The 19,959-nt window shown below is 40.5% G+C and overlaps 1 protein-coding gene across 13 annotated transcripts in view; it reads left to right on the forward strand.

Annotated features, from left to right (window-relative positions):
- Positions 1–19,959, forward strand: part of TCF4 (transcription factor 4) — a 701,501-nt gene that overhangs the window by 637,177 nt on the left and 44,365 nt on the right. For all 13 annotated transcript variants that reach the window (XM_089690079.1, XM_089690075.1, XM_089690078.1 and 10 more), the window contains 2 exons: positions 2,272–2,348; positions 5,513–5,716. In XM_089690079.1, the coding sequence (XP_089546205.1) occupies positions 2,272–2,348; positions 5,513–5,716 (281 nt within the window). The remainder of the gene's footprint in view (positions 1–2,271; positions 2,349–5,512; positions 5,717–19,959) is intronic.

Below are 19,959 nucleotides of genomic sequence, written 5' to 3' on the forward strand. Positions count from 1 at the left end.
GCTAGGGAGGTTAAGCTTTCTTTGTAAAATTTATGCAAAAAAAATGTGTAATGGGGGGTGATTTACTATAACTGGAGCACTCAGAATCTGGTGCAGCTGTGCATGGCAGCCAATCAGCTTCTAACTTCAGCTTGTTCAGTAAAGCTTTGACAATAAAACCTGGATGCTGATTGGTTTCTATGCAGAGCTGCACCAGATTTTGTATGCTCCAGCTTAGTAAATCTCCCTCACTAGGTTCATAAAAATGATGCTCGCTCCTTCTTATTTAGCACCCTTTCCCTGAACTTCCAGTTTCGGGCTGTATATAGTAATCTTACAGAAAGATCACATGACTGTGGGCTTCAGGACTACATGTCCCATTATCCCAAGGACCATCATAAGAAAGCACCTATTATTGCTAGTCTCTCCACTGTCAACAGGCAGTTCAAAGCGTACGTGTGCCTATCCTAATAGAGTTATTGCTGGTCTGTCCACCCACAGCAGACTGTACTTCAAATTTGCTTGCATGCCAGTCCACATAGAGTTTCTGCTGGTCTCTCTGCTCACAGCAAGCTGTAGTTTAAAGCACATGTGTGCCTATCTTAACCTTCCTAGCAGTCTGATTATGTCAATATTTCTGTGCTCAAAGCGGTACTTTTTTTTGCATGTTTTTTTATTGTAGGCCTGTAATTCTTAGGAATAACTCACTGAAATCTGTCTGAACAAGAGTCTAGTAAACATCCCGGGTAGGATAAAACTTGAAACACGAAATCATAAATTATAATATAATAAATAATCATAAAAAATAATAATATAATAATAATAAATGTAATTCAATAATATAATCAAACCAAAAACACTGAAATTTGAAATATAGCGCCAAGTTCGTACATCACTGAGCAAAGTTGCAAAATCGTTTTCAGTGTCTGATGATGAATTTCCCCCACGAATCATTATCACTCAATTCTGCAAGTGGTTCTGATTTACTATCGCTGTTCTCTAGCTGATCTAAAACTGATTTTGACCTAAAGGGACGCTTTTTGGACGCCATGGACTTTTCTCAGTTTCCAGGCAGAAAGAACAGTAAAAATGCAGACGGGACAGGACAAAGCACTCGGGACAAAATGTATGTGAAATGGTTTGATACAGGAATGTTATACTATGTGATTTTAGTGTATTTAGTGAATGTCACTTTTAAAATGTTTTAATTTCCCGCCGGTTCCGTCCCCGTACGTCCCGTACATCCTGATGCTTGCAGGGAACGGAACCCAGAAGACGGATGCCGCCATTGGCCGGATGAGATGGCCGGGGATGCTGCAGGGGGGACATCGCGGGAGCGCAGGACAAGGTAAGTGATTGAGGAATCCCTGAGCAATGCTGCAGTGTACTCCCGAGTGTAGCTCGGGGTTACCGCTTTTGGTACTGAAAGTTAACCCCGAGCTACACTTGGGAATACCGCCAGGGAGGTTAATAGAGTATTGCTGGTTCCCCCTCCCACAGTAGGCTGTAGTTCATATTGCAAGCATGCCTGGCCTAATACAGTTATCACCGGTCGCAGGAACGTGCGTGTAAGGGTGGCTACGGATCTTTATTTTCAGCCACCTGACTGTCATTTTTAAATGTCATTGACTCTTGAAATAACAGCATAAAGATCCTCATGTTGGTGTGTTAGCTTTGCGAACTGAGCCTACAGTAAGTATAGTTAAAAAAAAAAAGACCTGGCATTCAATCTTTTAAAATGAATCCTAAACATTTATCATAATAAAAATTCTTGCATACCCTCCCCCATGACTGGTTCTCTTTAAAAAGAAATAAAACAGAACAGATACAAAGAAATTCCCTGCACACCACATAAAGTGACATTGCTGTACCTACTTGCCAAATACTGGCTCGCCAAAGATTTAGTGTAGTAAGCCAGAAAGCATTTTTTTTTCTCTCTTGGACACAATATATGTCGTGAAACAGAGACTTGGAAAGCTGAAATCCCTTGTACCAAGCTTCTTTTTTGGATATTGAGTTGTTTTCTTGCACGGAGTTCTCTCCCAGGCATTACCTGCCGAGTCAATGAAATCCTTTGATAGAAAGCAGCCTGGAGGAACATTATGGACTGTATCTCTGTTTTGCTACAAAAATACTTTTTTTTTCCCTTAAGTATGTTTTTGGAAAGTCTCCATATGTCTGGACGGCTTGAAAAATTTGCATATATATACTAAACAACTGCAAAAGTTTTAACTAAGAGGATGCTTATGCAACTGTGTAGATAATTAACTTTTTTTTCCTTCTTTTAATTAGCAGGCACAGCTGTTTGGTCAAGGAATGGAGGACAGGCTTCCTCGTCTCCTAGCTATGAAGGCCCTTTGCACTCACTAGTAGGTGTTTTAAAATTTAAAGTTGTGACATATTAGGACATGGCTAAAAGTGTCCACAGATGTGCGGATTTATCATCAGAAAGGGGAGGCAAGGAGAAATCAGTCAACCTGTGTTCTGGATCTGTAGAGATGTTTCTAACTCATTTGGGATCCTAGAGCAGAGTAGCAACCTTTTAAATCAGTCAAGAGAAACAGTAGAGATCAGTTAAAAGACAGAAATCTGTGTGGTTTTAGCACACTTTATAGAAAATAATCACCTGCTTCTGTTCTGTATATAATGATATAGGCCTCGCAAGCACTTCCTGAAAAATTGTGAAGCTTGGTGCAGAGGAAAAAGCAACAAGCCAGTCTCATGGGCAGGGAGATGGGAATTTTAGAAAACTTCTGGACAAAAGTATGGTTGCCCCACTGAAAGGATGAAGTTGTATAAAATGAGTTTTAGAAAACCTGCTCTGCAGATTGAAAAGGAATGCAGTTTTTAGTAACATTAAAATACAATATGGCTTCCTTGGTATAATATAAAATTACACTTACCAGCCACTTTATTAGGTACACCTTGCTAGTTCTGGCTTGGTCCCCCTTTTGCCGTCAGAACTGCCTTAATTCTTCATGGCATAGATTCAACAAGGTGTTGAAAACATTCCTCAGAGATTTTGGCCCATATTGACATGAGTTACTGTTGCCTTTCTAACATCTCAAACCAGTTTGTCCTTTCTCCTCTGACCTCTGACATCAACAAGGTATTTTCATGGACACAACTGTCGCTCACTGGATATTTTCTCTTTTTTGGACCATTCTTTGTGATCTCTAGAGATGGTTGTGCTTGAAAATCCCAGTAGATCAGCAGTTTTCGAAAATAATCAGACCAGCCCGTCTGGCACCAACAACCATGCCACATTCAAAGTCACTTAAATCCCTTTTCGTCCCCATTCTGATGGTCAATTTGAACTTCAACAAGTCGTCTGCACCACGTCTAGATGCCTAAATGCATTGAGTTGCTGTCATGTGATTGGCTGATTAGCAATTTGTGTTACCAAGCAATTGTACAGCTGTACCTAATAAAGTGGCTGGTGAGTGTATATGCTGTATAATTATGATTTAAAGGTTCAGCCCAAACAGATCTGGTCGATCAGTTTTCATAGACACTGTTAAATCATTTCTGTCTTTAATGGTTGCTAGTGCTTAGGCTTCTGTACTTGTGTTACTAGGTCTGAACTCTTGCTATAGTCTTTGCCCAGGCAATGAAATGGTTTTCCGTAATGGAGTCACTTCCTCGCTGGGCAAGAATGCTGCAGAATTTCACACGATAGTGAAAGCAACATCTCACAGGTCCAGCTAGCACGAAAGCAGCTCCATAGGAAAATGTTAGCAATCCTTAGTGATGTTAGTGGCAGGATCACTCATCGGACAATGCCCTAAGTATAGGTACAAAAGTCCCGGAATGATTTACATAACAAGTGATGGCATTTAACAAATACTGTACACTTGAAAGAAATAAATCTATAATAAATTTGAGAACCTCTGTTCCTGCCTATTTTAACCGTTTTACCCCAGAGGAACCATTAAAATATTATCAGGTCATGGTATATTAGCATGATCAGAAAATGGTAGAACGTTTTAAAGAAAAGAACCAATAATGTGGCATAACTTGCCCACATCAGATTATTTTACAACACTCCCTTGCTCTATATGACAATAATAATAATTATGAGATATAAAAAAACATAGATAAAAAGATAATAAATAAATCAAGACTGTAAAAACTGCAGTGACATTTGGTGGTCAGTGGAAAACTGGCTCCTTACATAGGTGGTCAGTAATGAAATGCCTCCTTAAATTGCTGGTCATTTGATAACTGTCCCTCTACATTGGTGGCCAGTATAGAAGTGACCCCTTACCAGGGGCGGACTGACAACTCATGGGGCCCCCGGGCAATAGGGGATCATGGGACTCCTGTATCCTTGCCCAAATTCAAAAAAGCCTATGAAAAAGGTACCAGGGTCATCTCATGGGGCCCCCTACTGACCCTGGGCCCTCGGGCAGTGCCCGAGTTTCCAAATGGTCAGTCCGCCCCTGCCCCTTACATTGGATATCAGTAAAGAAATGTCCCCTTTCATTGTCAGTCAGTGTAGAAATGACCCTTTACATTGGATGTCAGTGAGAAATTGCCTCTTTCATTGGTGGTCATTGTAAGCAGGAGATCAATTTGCCATTACTCCAGGAACCCCTAGAAACCTCTGAAGGAGCCTTAGGGTTCCACATAACCCTGCATGAGAAAGCCTGCTCTCTACAATTGTCATGAAAGCAAATAGTATTTTGTATCGCTAGACAGATTTGCTTGGGGTTTCTCATAAAACAGTTATTTTACTACCTCAACCCTTTAATCCCCATCCTTTGTGGCTTATCAGAAATCTGGGCATCATCAATGTACAGGTCGGTAGATATTCTGAGCCTTCTTTGTGTCTGAAGAAAGTACTGTCTGTATTCTCCCAGCAAGCAATTACAGATGAACCTTTAGATTTCAACTGTCTCTGGTAGTGGTCAGTCACATCCAACTGAGCTTGCTCTGTAATGCTGAAGATGTTTTGTGGCTTCTCCAAGTAACAAATTCCGTTCTAATGAGTCTCAGGAGGATACCACAGCATTTATATCCACACAGGTAGCACCAACATCTTAATCCATTCACCCCAGAAGGGTAGATGTTATTGTCTAAGATTAGGATGGGAGGTGTTAAAGTTGTGGAACCACCCTGTTCTAGTTCTATAATCTCATCCTTGGTATCAGGAAGGCTTCATAGGTGGTAATCCTTCATTTTACATGGCTGAAGGTATGAATTGCCAAAACGCTGGGGTAGAGATGTCAAAACAACATTAAATGTGGAAGACAGAAGGTGTTGAAGACACCCACCACTTACTTCAGCATTACAATACAAGTCTCAGTTGAATGTGATTAACCACTACTGGATAAATGAGAACCTTCACATACTTTCCAACCCTCATTTTCCAATACAGGTTCGAACTTGGTTACTGTTGGGAAACCAAGACCGTTCCTCTTTCAGACACCTTGATGTATGGTCCACAGTTTTTCAGTTTTGCATTAATATTAGATGTCACACAAAATGTAAATATACAGTGAGTGATTGTCTGTTGTTTCTTTCCTTACAGCAAAGCCGAATTGAGGACAGATTGGAAAGATTAGATGATGCAATTCACGTACTAAGGAACCATGCAGTGGGGCCTTCAACAGCAATGCCAGGAAGCCACAGTGACATGCACGGATTAATCGGACCATCTCACAATGGAGCCATGGGCGGCCTGGGCTCAGGATATGGAACTGGCCTCTTGTCAGCAAACAGACATTCTTTAATGGTAAGCCAGGGATGACAAGATTCTTTCTTTGAAGTAAAACATAGCTATATATTTGTATACATTTTGAGATGTTGAACTGTTGAAGCCCAGCGGACCCCTTAAAGCTCGCTTTTACTGTTGTGACATTTTTTTGCCTGTCACACATTCGTTGTGTGCTCTTTAGTTTCTTATTTAACTGTAAGCACCTGAAGGCAAAAAAGTGTGCATTTTGAGACTTCTGATTTCTGGACTCCAAAGATAAACTTACTTGCAGCGCCAGCTATTCCACTAGCAATATATTTGTATCTGCATTAATGAATTCCAGTTCTGGCAATATATATTGTTTCAGGTTTGCCAACACTAAAGCCAAAGAGCAAAATAGTCAGAAGAATATATCAGTAATCAAAAATATGCAATAATAGGCTGAACTTCAGGGAAAACAAAACATTTCTGTATGCAGTGGGGTTCCTCCTGCGCTCAATGGGTTAAATGCTCGTTTATGCCTAGGATATCCATAGTACCCATAACAAGAACTTTTACTTACCCCATCCCTTTCTCCTGCAAGCTCCCTCCATGCTGTAAGACCGAGTACCACAGCTTCTCTCACTGGACGTTGCCACAGCCACTGTGATATCAAGTACAATACGTGGCTAATAGCCCTGCATTGTACACGAGGAAGCAGAGGGACTGCCCACAAGTGCTTGTACTGGTTTTCTAGAAAAAATAGCATTTAAACCTTGTAGTGCTGAGGAGAACCGCACAGCAATGACATTTTATTACATTTCCTCAGAGTTCAGCTTTAAGTGGCCATTGTAGAACACCTTATAAATCAGAAGCTTGATAAATTAGGCCTGTTTCCACCTATATGCCACACTATATAGCTCGTGTTTGACACCCCTGCTCAGTCTTCATCTACAGTAGGTAACTACTTGTGCCATGTATCTATCTCCAACAGGCTCCACCTGTAATAAAATATCACTTTTGGAAGAACTGACCCTTTTCTCATTGCTGTACTGAAGGGTAGTTTGTTTTTTTGCCTAAAGTTCTGCTTGCTTAAAACATACTGTACATCTTCATCTCATAGCACTTAAAAGTTAAAGATAAATGAGGTCCCTTTTTCGTTAGCTGCTTGTTCTTTCCAAAGTTGTTATTTATTTGCTTAAGAAATTACCAGGCGCACCTGATGTCTCAAATTTATTATGATTTTTCGTGTCCTTGAAAAACCCAAGAACGCAGAGTTAGAAAAGCAAAAGACCTGGAAAATAAAAGTAACGAGCTGGTTCATCTCTGTGCCATCAACACATGAATATAAAGGGAGAACCATAGAATTACAGATATCTCTGCTTTCTGTGTGATTGCCTGGAGGACCAAATAAATGAATGAATGGATGGATAGATAGATAGATAGATAGATAGATAGATAGATAGATACAGATAGATAGATACAGATAGATAGATAGATAGATAGATAGATAGATAGATAGATAGATACAGATAGACAGATAGATAGATAGATATAGATAGATAGATAGATAGATAGATAGATAGATAGATAGATACAGATAGATAGATAGATAGATAGATAGATAGATAGATAGATAGATACAGATAGATAGATAGATACAGATAGATACAGATAGATAGATAGATAGGTAGATAGATACAGATAGATAGATAGATAGATAGATAGATAGATAGATAGATACAGATAGATAGATAGATAGATAGATAGATAGATAGATACAGATAGATAGATAGATAGATAGATAGATAGATAGATAGATAGATAGATAGATACAGATAGATAGATAGATAGATAGATAGATAGATAGATAGATAGATAGATAGGTAGATAGATAGAGAGATAGATAGATAGATAGATAGATAGATAGATAGATAGATAGATAGATACAGATAGATAGATAGATAGATAGATAGATAGATAGATAGATAGATAGACAGATACAGATAGATAGATCGATAGATAGATAGATACAGATAGATAGATAGATAGATAGATAGATAGATACAGATAGATAGATAGATAGATAGATAGATAGATAGATAGATAGATATGAATAGATAGATAGATAGATAGATAGATAGATAGATAGATAGATAGATAGATAGATAGATAGATCATGATTTCAGACCTGGTGAAAGTAAATTATTTGGATGTGTAAAAAACAAAGAAAGAGTAACCTCAGTTTTGAGGCTGGTCTTTGAACACGTTGATAAGTTCCACACCACACATTGTGGAAGGAAGCAAGAAAAAAAACCAAAGGGGGAAAAAAACGGGAACACAGAGGATCTGGTAATTTTTTCCACATTGCCGTCATCAGCGCTTGAAACAGTCTATAAGTTTTCTGTCTTCACCCATCTGCAGCAAATAAAGCAGCAGTAGGAGGTATACTGTGGAAGCAAATTCCAAAGCAGATTCAGCCAGAATATTTTTCTAGGGATATTTCAATGTAATACACGCTGTTGTGGTCCAGAAACAGAATATTTGAGTTCTGAATGGACGGCGGCTGAATCACCCACCTACTTCTTATACCTACTGGAGGCTCCTATTGCACAAATTCCTGGCTGTAGTTTGTATCTGTGCCTCCCCCTTCCACATCACCCTAACAAAGCTATCACCTTCATGTAGCTGAATCCCCCTGTCTTATCTATAGAGATCCTATTGGGGAAGGGTGCAGCAGTCTTGGTTTTGGACTCTCACAGACAGACTGTACAATTTCCCTTTGGGGTTAATAAAGTATTTTGAATCCAAATCTGGTATAGCACGCCTTATACCAATATACTTGTTTGTACCATGCAAAAGCTGCTCTGCCCAAAATCCAGATAATGAAAATGTTTAACCATGATCATTTAATAGAAGTTTTTCTTTACAGGTATATGTGACCTATAATCCTCATGTGAATATCCTTTAAAAAAAAGTTCTTTAAATTGAAACTGTAAATTCAGTTTCGGCTAGAGTGGAAAGGGTTACAACCTCTGTCAGGATTTAATTTCTGTTTCTGCCCATGTTAAGGAAATTTTCAGAATTTCCTGTATCTAGATGCACACCAGGAAGTAAATTGAAATCTCCCCAAAACGAGGGGAAATCCCAACTCTGACAGCCATCATAGAACGTTTTCCCATTGGAAGATTTCCCGTTGTCACCAGAACAAGGGCCCCCATTGGGAGATTTCCCCCTGTCACCGGTACAAGCATTCACATTGGAAGATTTCCCTCTGTCACTGGAACAAGCATCCCCATTGGAAGATTTCCCATTTTCACCAGAAAAAGTGTCCCCATTGGAAAGTTTCTCATTGTCCCCAGAACAAATGTTCTCATTGGAAGGTTTCCCATCATCACTGGAATAAGTGTCCCCATTGGAAGATTTCCCCTCATCAACAAAACAGATGTCCACATAGGAAGATTTCCCCTAGTTACCATAACATGTTGAAAGATATGCCCTCATTCCTGGAACAAGTGTCCCCATTGGAAGGTGTCCTATTATCACCATAACAAGTGTCCTTATTGGAGGATTTCTCCTGATCACTGGAACAAGTGTCCTAATTGGAAGATTTCCCATTGTCACCAGAACAAGTGTCCCCATCGGAAGATTTCCCCTCTTCACCAAAACAGATGTACGTATAGGAAGATTTCACCTAGTTACCATAACAAGTGTCCATGTTGAAAGATATGCCCTCATTCCTGGAACAAGTGTCCCCATTGGAAGGTGTCCCATCCTTACCATAACAAGTGTCCTTATTGGAGGATTTCCCTTCATCACTGGAACAAGTGTCCTGATTGGAAGATTTCCCATTGTTACCAGGACAAGTGTTCCCATTGGAAGATTTCCCCACTTAACTGGAATAAGGGTCCCCATTAGAAGATTTCCCTTCGTAACTGGAATAAGGGTCCCCATTGGAAGATTTCCCTTCGTAACTGGAATAAGGGTCCCCATTGGAAGATTTCCTCTCTATTCCTGTTCTGTTGACAGGTCTTAACATTTTGGTTTTCTTCTCGCATTCTCCTCTTTTGATAATGGACAAACAGGCTAATCCCGCCAACAGAAATGCAGACACCAAGAAAATCCTGACAGAGATTCTAACCCCTCACCACTCTATCCAAAACTAGAAGAAAAAAAGTTTTGTCTGGAGTTGTTTTCACATCTGTTTATTGCATGTGCTAACAAAAAAAAAATCTGCTTGTACATGTAGATTTCTTATATAGATGTCTATGTGTCTACTTCAAGTAGATTACATGCTAAAACATTTTTGTTTTTACTTTTGGATAGAGTGAAAAAGGTTAGTGGTGATACAGACACTAATAAATATCTGGCAGATGGTCTTTCCCGAGCTAACAAAACAAGGTTTTGGCTAGGATTCTACCTATACTGAAGCAGAACTCTAGGGGAAATGCTATGTGTATATGAGCAGTTTTTTGCATTTTTGGACATCTTGTTCTGGGATTTGCACTGTTTTGTTTTTTCTCTTAGATTTTCTAGAGGTCTTTTCTCTCCCCCAGCCTAAGGCAGTGAAAGGAGAAGGAGCAGACTGAAGAGCTCATCTCTTTGTCACTTTGCACTCCTCTCCTCCTCTCAGCATGTTTCTTGATAGCACATGAGCACTTTAGCACGACTGATTGACTCCTTGTGCTGCTTCTTCTCTTAGTCTGAGCTCTGCTGTACAGGACATTGCAAAAGCCTGATACCAAGTCAATTCAAGTATTTGCACTGCTTGCATTTAAAAGAATAAATTTAATGATGTTTGAATGAATACGGAGCTGCATTAATGTGTGTCTTTTATATCTGCCTAGAGCTTAGTTTAATGACTATCTGCCATTAATTCAGGCCTGGGTTTGTAAAAAAGTACGCTGCATGTATATAAATTGCAAATGAACTGTTTCTGGAAAATTTTATTCTACATGTTCCCAGCTATGGAGGTCTGTTCCACGCCATCAACACCTTCCAACATTATATAACCTCTGCTAGGCTTTTGCTTTTTAAATTTGTTTGCTTTTTGTGGCCCTTTGCCGGGAACGTTTCCACATATAATACGTCCGTTTCGTCCAAGTCAAATGAAGTCATGGAATAGCTTGTCTTGTAGGACGTAGAGTCGAAGCTAATGAAGTCATTTACCAGTGCCACATGTGCCATATGTTTTTTTTTTTTTTTTTTTTTTTAAACGTTCATTTAAACCCATCTCAAACCTGTATTTGAGAAAAAGTTAGATTTGGGTATTTACTGGGAACCTGTCACTTTCAAAGCAAGACAAAACTTACATACATTCCCAGATGGAGCATTGGTATCAAACAGTGCAATGTATCTACCTCTCCTTAGCATGAGCTCCTAGGACCTTAACATTCTGTGGGTTAATGGAGAAACTTTTTTTTCATTAAATATAACTATAGGTGGTCTCCTTATAGTGTCTTTCCTTGACCTCATCATTAAATCAATGTTTAATAGTCAGTATTTTTGGATTTTCTTTGGATGATTTTGGATGATCTTTGCTACACTATTTGGCCAAAAGGTTTGTGTACACCTGCTCACCACACTTACACGAGCTTGATGGACATTCCATTCCAAAATTATGGCAATTAATATGGAGTGGAATCTTAGAAGTATTTTAACATGACTTTGGAGTTTGTCTGTGGGAATGTGTACTCAATTATAACAACATTTGTAAGGTCAGTTACTGATGTGTGATGAGAAGACCTCACAATTGCATTCTGACTCATCACAAAAGTATTCAGTAGGGTTAAAGTCTTATTCTGTGCAGGCCACTCTTGTTCCTTCTCACCAAACTCATCAAACCTGATGTTGGATAGGAAGACCTTTCTCACAATGGATATTCTAGTTCATCTCAGTGGTGTTCAGTTGAGTTGGGGTTAGGGCTCTTTCCAGGACACTCTAGTTCCTCCACCCCAAACTCAATGCCCAGCATATTAATTGATTTACTGATCGTTCTCAGTTTATTTCCCATCAAAGCCTTTCATGTAAAAAAGGTGTTCTTTTGGAAAAATTGCTTGTTACTTTTGAAAGCCAATTACCATCTATAGGTGAGTTACACTGTCCAGACCAGAGCAGGCGCGAATTGAGCACAGCGAACAGGTACCTGTGGTTGGAAGACAGGCAGAATGGTTCAATGACAGTCCAGGTGCAAGGCAGGCATGGTTCAGAGTAGTCAGGGTCAAATCCCTAGTCAAATGGCAGGCAGAGTTCATAGAATAGTCCAAGTTCCAAACAGCAGAGCAGGGCAGAGAAACAGTGAGCTTGCAGCATGTGTGAAACACAATATTACAAGTAGGTGACTGCAGGATTGGCTGGCTTAAATCAGGTTTGGTCTCCACCCAGAGACTGGCTACATCAACCACCATTCAGATGGACAGACAGAGAGAATGCATCACAACCAAAACCAGGATGGTGGAATGCGAACAGTAGCTGTTGTGGAACAGGAGTGTTTACATGTTCCTGACATACACATATTAAGGCAAAATTAGACAGGACCTAAATAACCTACCAGCATGTCTTTGGAGTGCGGGAGGAAACCTACTCAAACACACACCTCCATGCACATAGTGTCCTGATCTGGGACACTAGTGCTGAAAAGAAAAAGTCCTACCACTGTGCTGCCCACGCATTAACGCATCAGCCCGAAATGTCTGAACTTCTCCTGTACACCCACATATATCAATATCAATTCTGTTACATCAGAAGAACAGTTATTGTTTTCTTCTGAACTGTTCATCTGTAATATTCCGATGGGGGAAGAATGGCAATCCAAAGGTCTTCATTTTTTTTCTATTATTACAGATGTGTCTGTTACAAGCAAGAGTGGCCCAAAAGCATATTTTATCCCCAGAAAAAAAGTTGTCTTACTAAATGACATCAAGATTTTCTTATATGACCAGTTTAGATGCAAATAGCACTAGACACAATTTTCCTTTAGCTGTATGCACGATCATTCCTTACAAAAATAAGCAATTCCCAAAGACGATCCATTTCAGATACTAAATTGAGCATTCAGCTTGATTTTCCAGTTTATATATGTTTCTCTTCCTATTTTGTTCACTTCCTTTATCCATTTAATGAATCCTTCAGTGGAGGAGAAAAAAAAAGTGACTTGAAGCTAATGAAGAATTGTTGTCTGCGGGTTACTCCCCTCCCCCAGTCTACCCTGATTCTTGTTTCCCCTGTAGTCCTGATCGGAAACAGCTGGCTTTTGTTTAAAAAGCTGTTTTGTGAAAAAAAAAGTCTAAATCTCAAGAAGCAGAGCTGAGGTCATCAGTAAAGCAGGTGCTGAGGAACAGACTGGAATGCATCGAGCGCAGCTTAATAGGGAATGTTCACATACTCTCATCGATATAGACTGCAGCATTGGAGTTGTTCATATAGGGGAAGATGTATGGGAGCATTGGTCCTTTCCGAAGATTTGTGTCCCTGGAAATGTCTCTGTTTTGGCCCACCAGTCAGCTGTCCCGTAAAATGTAATTCTTAGGTGTACCTGTTATATTGGTTTTTCTAAAGGTTGGTGGGCAAATATATCCTTGTTTAAGACAATGGATGTTCTACGCACCTCAACTGACCAATCTCGGGTTGGGACAGGTCTCTGATCAAACTGTAAATGAGAAGGAGAATATGGAAGTCACTGACCTCAAATCAGTAATGCATATTGCTACCGGCTCAGTGTCCCACTTCTGATGTAAGGTGGTCCTGGTCATTATTTAGGTTTTAGCAGCCAAGGTGGTTGTCCATGTACTAGTCCAGTGCAGCCACGAGCACACTGCATATTTTGACATATTTCATACTGTATGTCTAATGACATGTGTGCCATATGAGTGCAGAGGCTATCTTTTCTTGACTTTGAGAACCAGGCATTGGAACTGTCATATCTACAGCCTGTTGGTGGAAAACACATTGGTAAATACACCAATCACATGCTTCAGAACTGATTTTTCTGACCCGATTTTTCTAAAACAGTCCTGTTTTTTTTATTTTTCTGCAATATAATGTGATCTTCCTAGGAAAAGAACTTGACTGGGCATATTTAGCTTAATCCATAAATAGAAGATATGGTGCATTCTAGTTATGTGAAACTATCAGTAAATCAGTAAGGACAGAAGGTAACAGAGCCTAGGTACGGTGATTGCACTGTAGGGATATAACCCATTACACCAAATGCTGCATATATGATAGCAAAGTGTCTCTCTCAGTTCTTGAGTGGTGAAGCATGAAAGATGATCCACTTGGGAAAACAAGGTCTTACTTCAGGCAAAGCAGTGTGTATTTTATCTCAAGGTCACTTCCTCAAGCATGTCACAACTACCAGCTAATAAGTTTAAAGGAAATGTATAGCATTTGTATATTTAGTTTTTTATGTTAAAGATTTAAAAAATAAGAAATGTGAAGGATATATTTTCATACATTTTTTAAAGTTAGGCAAATAGAATATAGGTTAATATTTAATATTTACCACTTTTAGAAATTAAGTGGCCCCTAGTACATATCCTCCATTATTACTAGGCTGATATTACTGTGAATATTTTTTTTTTAAAAATACCTCAATATCGGGATTTTAATTTCTGATCTTGCTGTATGAGTCAGAGGAGGGACTTGCCCCGCTGCCTCTAGGCTCTGTACATACAGACATCTGGATTACCAGCTGGACTGAGAGGTTCAGGGCATTAGCAGACATTCCCGGGCTTTCCTTTTCAAGCAGAGATGGTAAGTATCAGTAGCAGAGGAAGGGGTCTATCAAGATTATTTCTTACTTATTCCTTGTTGTGAATAGTTTCCTCAATTTCAGGAGTTTAAATTCTATACTCAGCTGTATGAAGTAGTACAGTAGTGTCCAGTATGAATAGAATTAGCATTTTTAGCAACCCCAGCCGCCATTTGGCCGTGGTTTAACCCTTTGAGGACCAAGGGACATATTTGTCCCATGTTTGTAATTGCGTGTATCATCTGATTAAGAACTTAAAACTCTTTTTTTTTTTGGTTTGAGTCAAAATATTATTTCTTATCAACAAACAACAAATGGATCTAGCTTTTTGCCAATTATTTCATGAAATGGCTTAGTTACAGCAACTGAAGTGTACGAACTTTAAAAACAAAAAATTGATTCTTTTGGCGTTCCGTAATCTTATGGTCCTCAAAGGGTTAAAAGCATTAGAGAGAACTTCTTTGGAACAGAGAAAAAGTTAACTTTTTTTTCCTGGAGTTCCACTTTAATGTAGAATTCAAGCCAAATCCTATTGTGAGACAGTGAGAGAAAGTATCTGGTTTATTTATTTGTGTGTCCCCACTTGAAAGATCCATCTTTGCTATTTGTCCTGGTAACCATTGTCACCCGGGCAGAAGTTGAGGTGGGAAAATCAAAAATGTTACTGGAACAGAAGTGAAGGGGAAATCCTCCATTTAGGAATCTGTTGCAAAAGATAGGAATTTACATCACTTTGGGAAGATTTCAACTTAATTCCTGTTTTGTCTGTGAAAGCAAAAGTCAAGGGAAATCTTCTCAAAAGAGAACATAGACAAAAAAACAAGTTTCCAACCCTCATGAACCTAAAAAAGGTAGGTTTTGGCTGGAGTTTAACTTTAAAGTGGAGCTAAACTCCATGATACTTGCCTATCCTTCAACAGTCAACATTCCTCACCAGTATTGGCATCTTCTACCCAGCCTCTTTTGGGTGCCAGGCTGCCGTCGTCCTCATTGGCCAGCGTGGGATGACATTGCTTGTACAGCTAAGTGTACATTCCAAAGAGGACTGTGAGCAGACAGGTAGGTTCTTCTGCAGTAAAGAGCCTGCCTGCTCACAATTTTTGAAAGTGAGACTTTAGTTCCACTTTAAGTAAAAACCAGTAAACTGTAGTTCTCCATGTGGGGATCAATCCGTGTTCACAAGGTGCTTCATCTTCTTTTCATTTGACAAACAGCATTGCTCATGACTTTTGGACCAGCTAGTACGGTGGCAGTGTCCTCTGCTGGGACATGTGCTGTCACTACTAATGCTGAGGGATACAAAAATCCGGAGCTCAACATGAAACATAGACCATATTAAGAAAAATATATCTTTGTTGCGGGATTCAATAGGAAGAATGAGTACCTAAGGGAGGAAAAGCATACCATAAAGAAGTGTTCCTATCCTATTTATTTATGTATTTGAGAGCTGACAATTACTGGCAGCTCCAGACCGAGTGGGAATGAAAGCAGAAAAATGTTATTTAGCTGCTCTGGATGAAAATCTGTTATGGAAGCTGGCCTTTCACATCGCATCAATAACATTCATTGCCAAAGAAAACTTCCTCTGTAAAGCCTCCTGTGTGTTTCACATTGAGCTATGGAGCAATCATGGATTAGCTCAATTCACTTCCATTAGAAAAGACAGGGAGGTGGAGGGGAAAATGTGAGGTGGAGCTATTGAGAATAGATCTAGACTATGTAGCAAAAGATCTTCAGCTGCAGGCAAAAGTCAATCTTCAGGTGTACTGAGAGAAAAAAAAAAATTGGAGAGTTGGGGGTATAAAGGTTGCCACGAGAAGCTGCAAGATTCTCTGCAGCTCAGGTATTATGCAACCTCCACTCCCATCCCTTCTAGTTGGTGTTTTATGCAATCCAATTGTAGCTTAGTATATCTAGTCTAGGCATCGTTATCCTTCTAGTAGCACATTCTCATTTTAATTCTCAATATATTAAAGAAACATGTTAAAAAAAAATATGCAGGGATCTTTTCCAAAAGGGTGTCATCATTGAAACAGTGGTGAAAGACTGGAATCCGTCAAAATGATCAGGTGATAGCTTCATCAAACATTTGGCTTTTGTATTGTATGTCCACCATACAACAGATTACAAGAAGGTTCTATATTCAGGTTATAACTTTTGGCCATTTTGTGAAAGATTATGCTCTGCAAGTCAATTGGCTATTCTCAACCAGTGTTCCTTAAGAGGTTATTAGGGGTTCCTTGAACTGTGGCTGACTGACCTCCTGTCTGATTTTTCTGGTATGATTTTTGGTCTGACAACGCTTGATGTTGTTTTGACCACCACAGTAAGGGGCTCCTTTACACTTGCTTCGACTTTAATATACATTAAACTGCCTACTGCTTCAACACTGTTGTTTGATGTGTTTTTGATGCTTCTGTGGTGTTTTTTAAGCTTTAATGAAGTTTTTAATGAAGTTTGGCAAATGTCATGTGTGTGTTGATTTTGTTTTACAGGGGCCTAGTAGAACCCCAGCTCAGTAGTACCCCCACTCAGCAGATCCCACGCTCATTAGTACCCCTGTTCAGCAATCTTCAGATCATTAGTAACCCTATTCATCAGATCCCCAGCTTATTATTGCCTTCATTCATCAGATCCCCAGCTTATTATTGCCTTCATTCATCAGATCCCCAGATTATTAGTGCCTTCATTCATCAGATCCCCAGCTTATTAGTGCCTTCATTCAGCAGATCCCCAGTTTATTAGTGCCTTCACTCAGCAGATCCCCAGCTTATTAGTGCCTTCATTCAGCAGATCCCCAGCTTATTAGTACACTCTTTCAGCACATTCCCTGTTCATTGGTACCCAAGCTCTGCTGATGCCCCTCTCGGTAGTACTCCCAGCTCTGCCAATCCACTGCTCAGTAGTAACCCCTAGCTCTGATGATCCTCCACTCAGTAGTATCCCCCATCTCTGATGATCACACACTCAGTAGTAACCCCCATCTCTGATGATCACATAATCAGTAGTAACCCCCATTTCTGATAATCCTTCACTCAATAGTAACCCCCACCTCTGCTGATCCTCCGCTCAGTAGTAACCCCCATCTCTGATGATCACACACTCAGTAGTAACCCACATCTCTGATAATCCCTCACTCAGTAGTAACCCCCACCTGTGCTGATCCTCCGCTCAGTAGTAACCCCCACCTCTGCTGATCCTCTGCTTTGCTGATCCTCCTCTCTCTCTAGTCCCCGCTCACCTCCTGCTATATGGCTCCCTTGATGCGCACCATGTGTGATATCTGCTAGTTTCCAAGTTGCACACCATGTGTGCTGTCTGTTGGTTGGCCTGCTCCAGCCTGGACCTCGATCACCTTCCTGCTGCTCCACACTGCACAGCACCAGACACTTCCAGAATATATATAGTCATGAACTGGAAGTGACTGCTGAGGACAACTTTGCAGTTTGATTGTTGGTTTCCCAGTGCATCCTGGGATATATCATACTTGCAATACCTCCAAACAGGACTGTAAGGAAACCATTTTATTTATTGAAAGGTGATTTGATTGGCATTCAAAGTGCTTTAAAAAAAAGTGTGTCGAAACCTACATTTTGAAGCAAGAGTAAACGAAGCCTAAGGGAGGCATTCTTTCCACTGCCCCCCAGTGTAAGAGGCCATTCCTGTGCTGCACTCTATTTAGTTACATTGTTTCCTTTTTGTAGACTACAGAATATATTTCTAATAGGTTATGGAAAAGAGGAGAGGGGAAAATGTTATGTAGTCCTTTCCTAGGGTCACCGTAGGGCAGGAAGTGTGTTACTGATATGATCACTTGATGAATATAAAGTGGAAAAAATAAAAGGGTAAAAATAATGTAGTCACATCCAATAATTGGTAAACTGCAATATATTGCATTTTTGACCTTGGGTTTAGATACACTTTAAATGTAGAAAATAACAGATTAGCTATCAGACACAGGGCAAATTAAAGGGTCACTAAACCCACAACAGTACAATCAGTCTGTATATGCAGTAAAGCATGCTTGTTATACTCACTGTGGAACCCAAGGGGTTAATCCTCTGCATTGTGTAAAAAGGCTGTTTGATCCTGTCTTCTCTGCCCCTCCTCGTAGTCACATGCACATGTTCAGTTTAGTGTGTATTGCTAGAGAGGTTTTTTTTTTCTTGGGAGAGTGCATGTGATCAGCAGAGAGCTAATCAGCACTGTGCAGACAGATGTCAGGGGTCCTGCAGCCTCCTAGAACAGAAAGAAAATTCCTCCTACAAGCTTTAACCAGTGCTCTGCTGAAGTCACAAGACTGCTGTAACTGCTGATGAGAAAAGGTATTTAGCAGTTTATATTTACTAAAATAATTGCATTTCCATGTTGTGTGTACTGTGGGAGACCAGATATAGTGAATGCAGGGTCCGGGGAGACCAGATATAGTGAATGCAGGGTTCGGGGAGACCAGATATAGTGAATGCAGGGTCCGGGGAGACCAGATATAGTGAATGCAGGGTCCGTGGAGACCGGATATAGTGAATGCAGGGTCTGGGGAGAGCAGATATAGTGAATGCAGGGTCCAGGGAGACCAGATATAGTGAATGCAGGGTCTGGGGAGACCAGATATAGTGAATGCAGGGTCCAGGGAGACCAGATATAGTGAATTTGGGGTCCAGGGAGAGCGGATATAATGAATGCAGGGTCCGGGAGACCAGATATAGTGAATGCAGGGTCCGGGGAGACCAGATATAGTGAATGCAGGGTCCTGGGAGACCAGATATAGTGAATTTGGGGTCCGGGGAGAGCGGATATAATGAATGCCGGGTCCGGGAGACCAGATATAGTGAATGCAGGGTCCGGGGAGACCAGATATAGTGAATGCAGGGTCCGGGGAGACCAGATATAGTGAATGCAGGGTCCTGGGAGACCAAATATAGTGAATGCAGGGTCCTGGGAGACCAGATATAGTGAATGCAGGGTTCGGGGAGACCAGATATAGTGAATGCAGGGTCCAGGAGGACCAGATATAGTGAATGCAGGGTCCGGGGAGACCAGATATAGTGAATGCAGGGTCCGGGGAGACCAGATATAGTGAATGCAGGGTCCGGGAGACCAGATATAGTGAATGCAGGGTCCGGGGAGACCGGATATAGTGAATGCAGGGTCCGGGGGGAGACCGGATATAGTGAATGCAGGGTCCGGGAGACCAGATATAGTGAATGCAGGGTCCGGGAGAGCAGATATAGTGAATGCAGGGTCCGGGAGACCGGATATAGTGAATGCAGGGTCCGGGGAGACCGGATATAGTGAATGCAGGGTCCGGGGAGACTGGATATAGTGAATGCAGGGTCCTGGGTTTAGTAACACTTTAACTACCACAAGGTCACCATTTAACTACTGAGATAAGATATCAGCCACAACAGGAGGACATGCATGTTGCATTGCTTAATTTTTAGTAAATCCCAAATTCTTCCCCAACACCAATACTGACAATTGTAAAAAGTTACCCCCTTCTTTTTTAGTCGCACTGATGCCAGCGCCTATGGGGGTCATTCTTTCAGTATAC

Source organism: Staurois parvus, unplaced genomic scaffold, assembly GCF_062004578.1.
Source record: "Staurois parvus isolate SC_StPar_1 unplaced genomic scaffold, SC_StPar_1.0 ptg000513l, whole genome shotgun sequence".
Classification (NCBI taxonomy): domain Eukaryota; kingdom Metazoa; phylum Chordata; class Amphibia; order Anura; family Ranidae; genus Staurois; species Staurois parvus.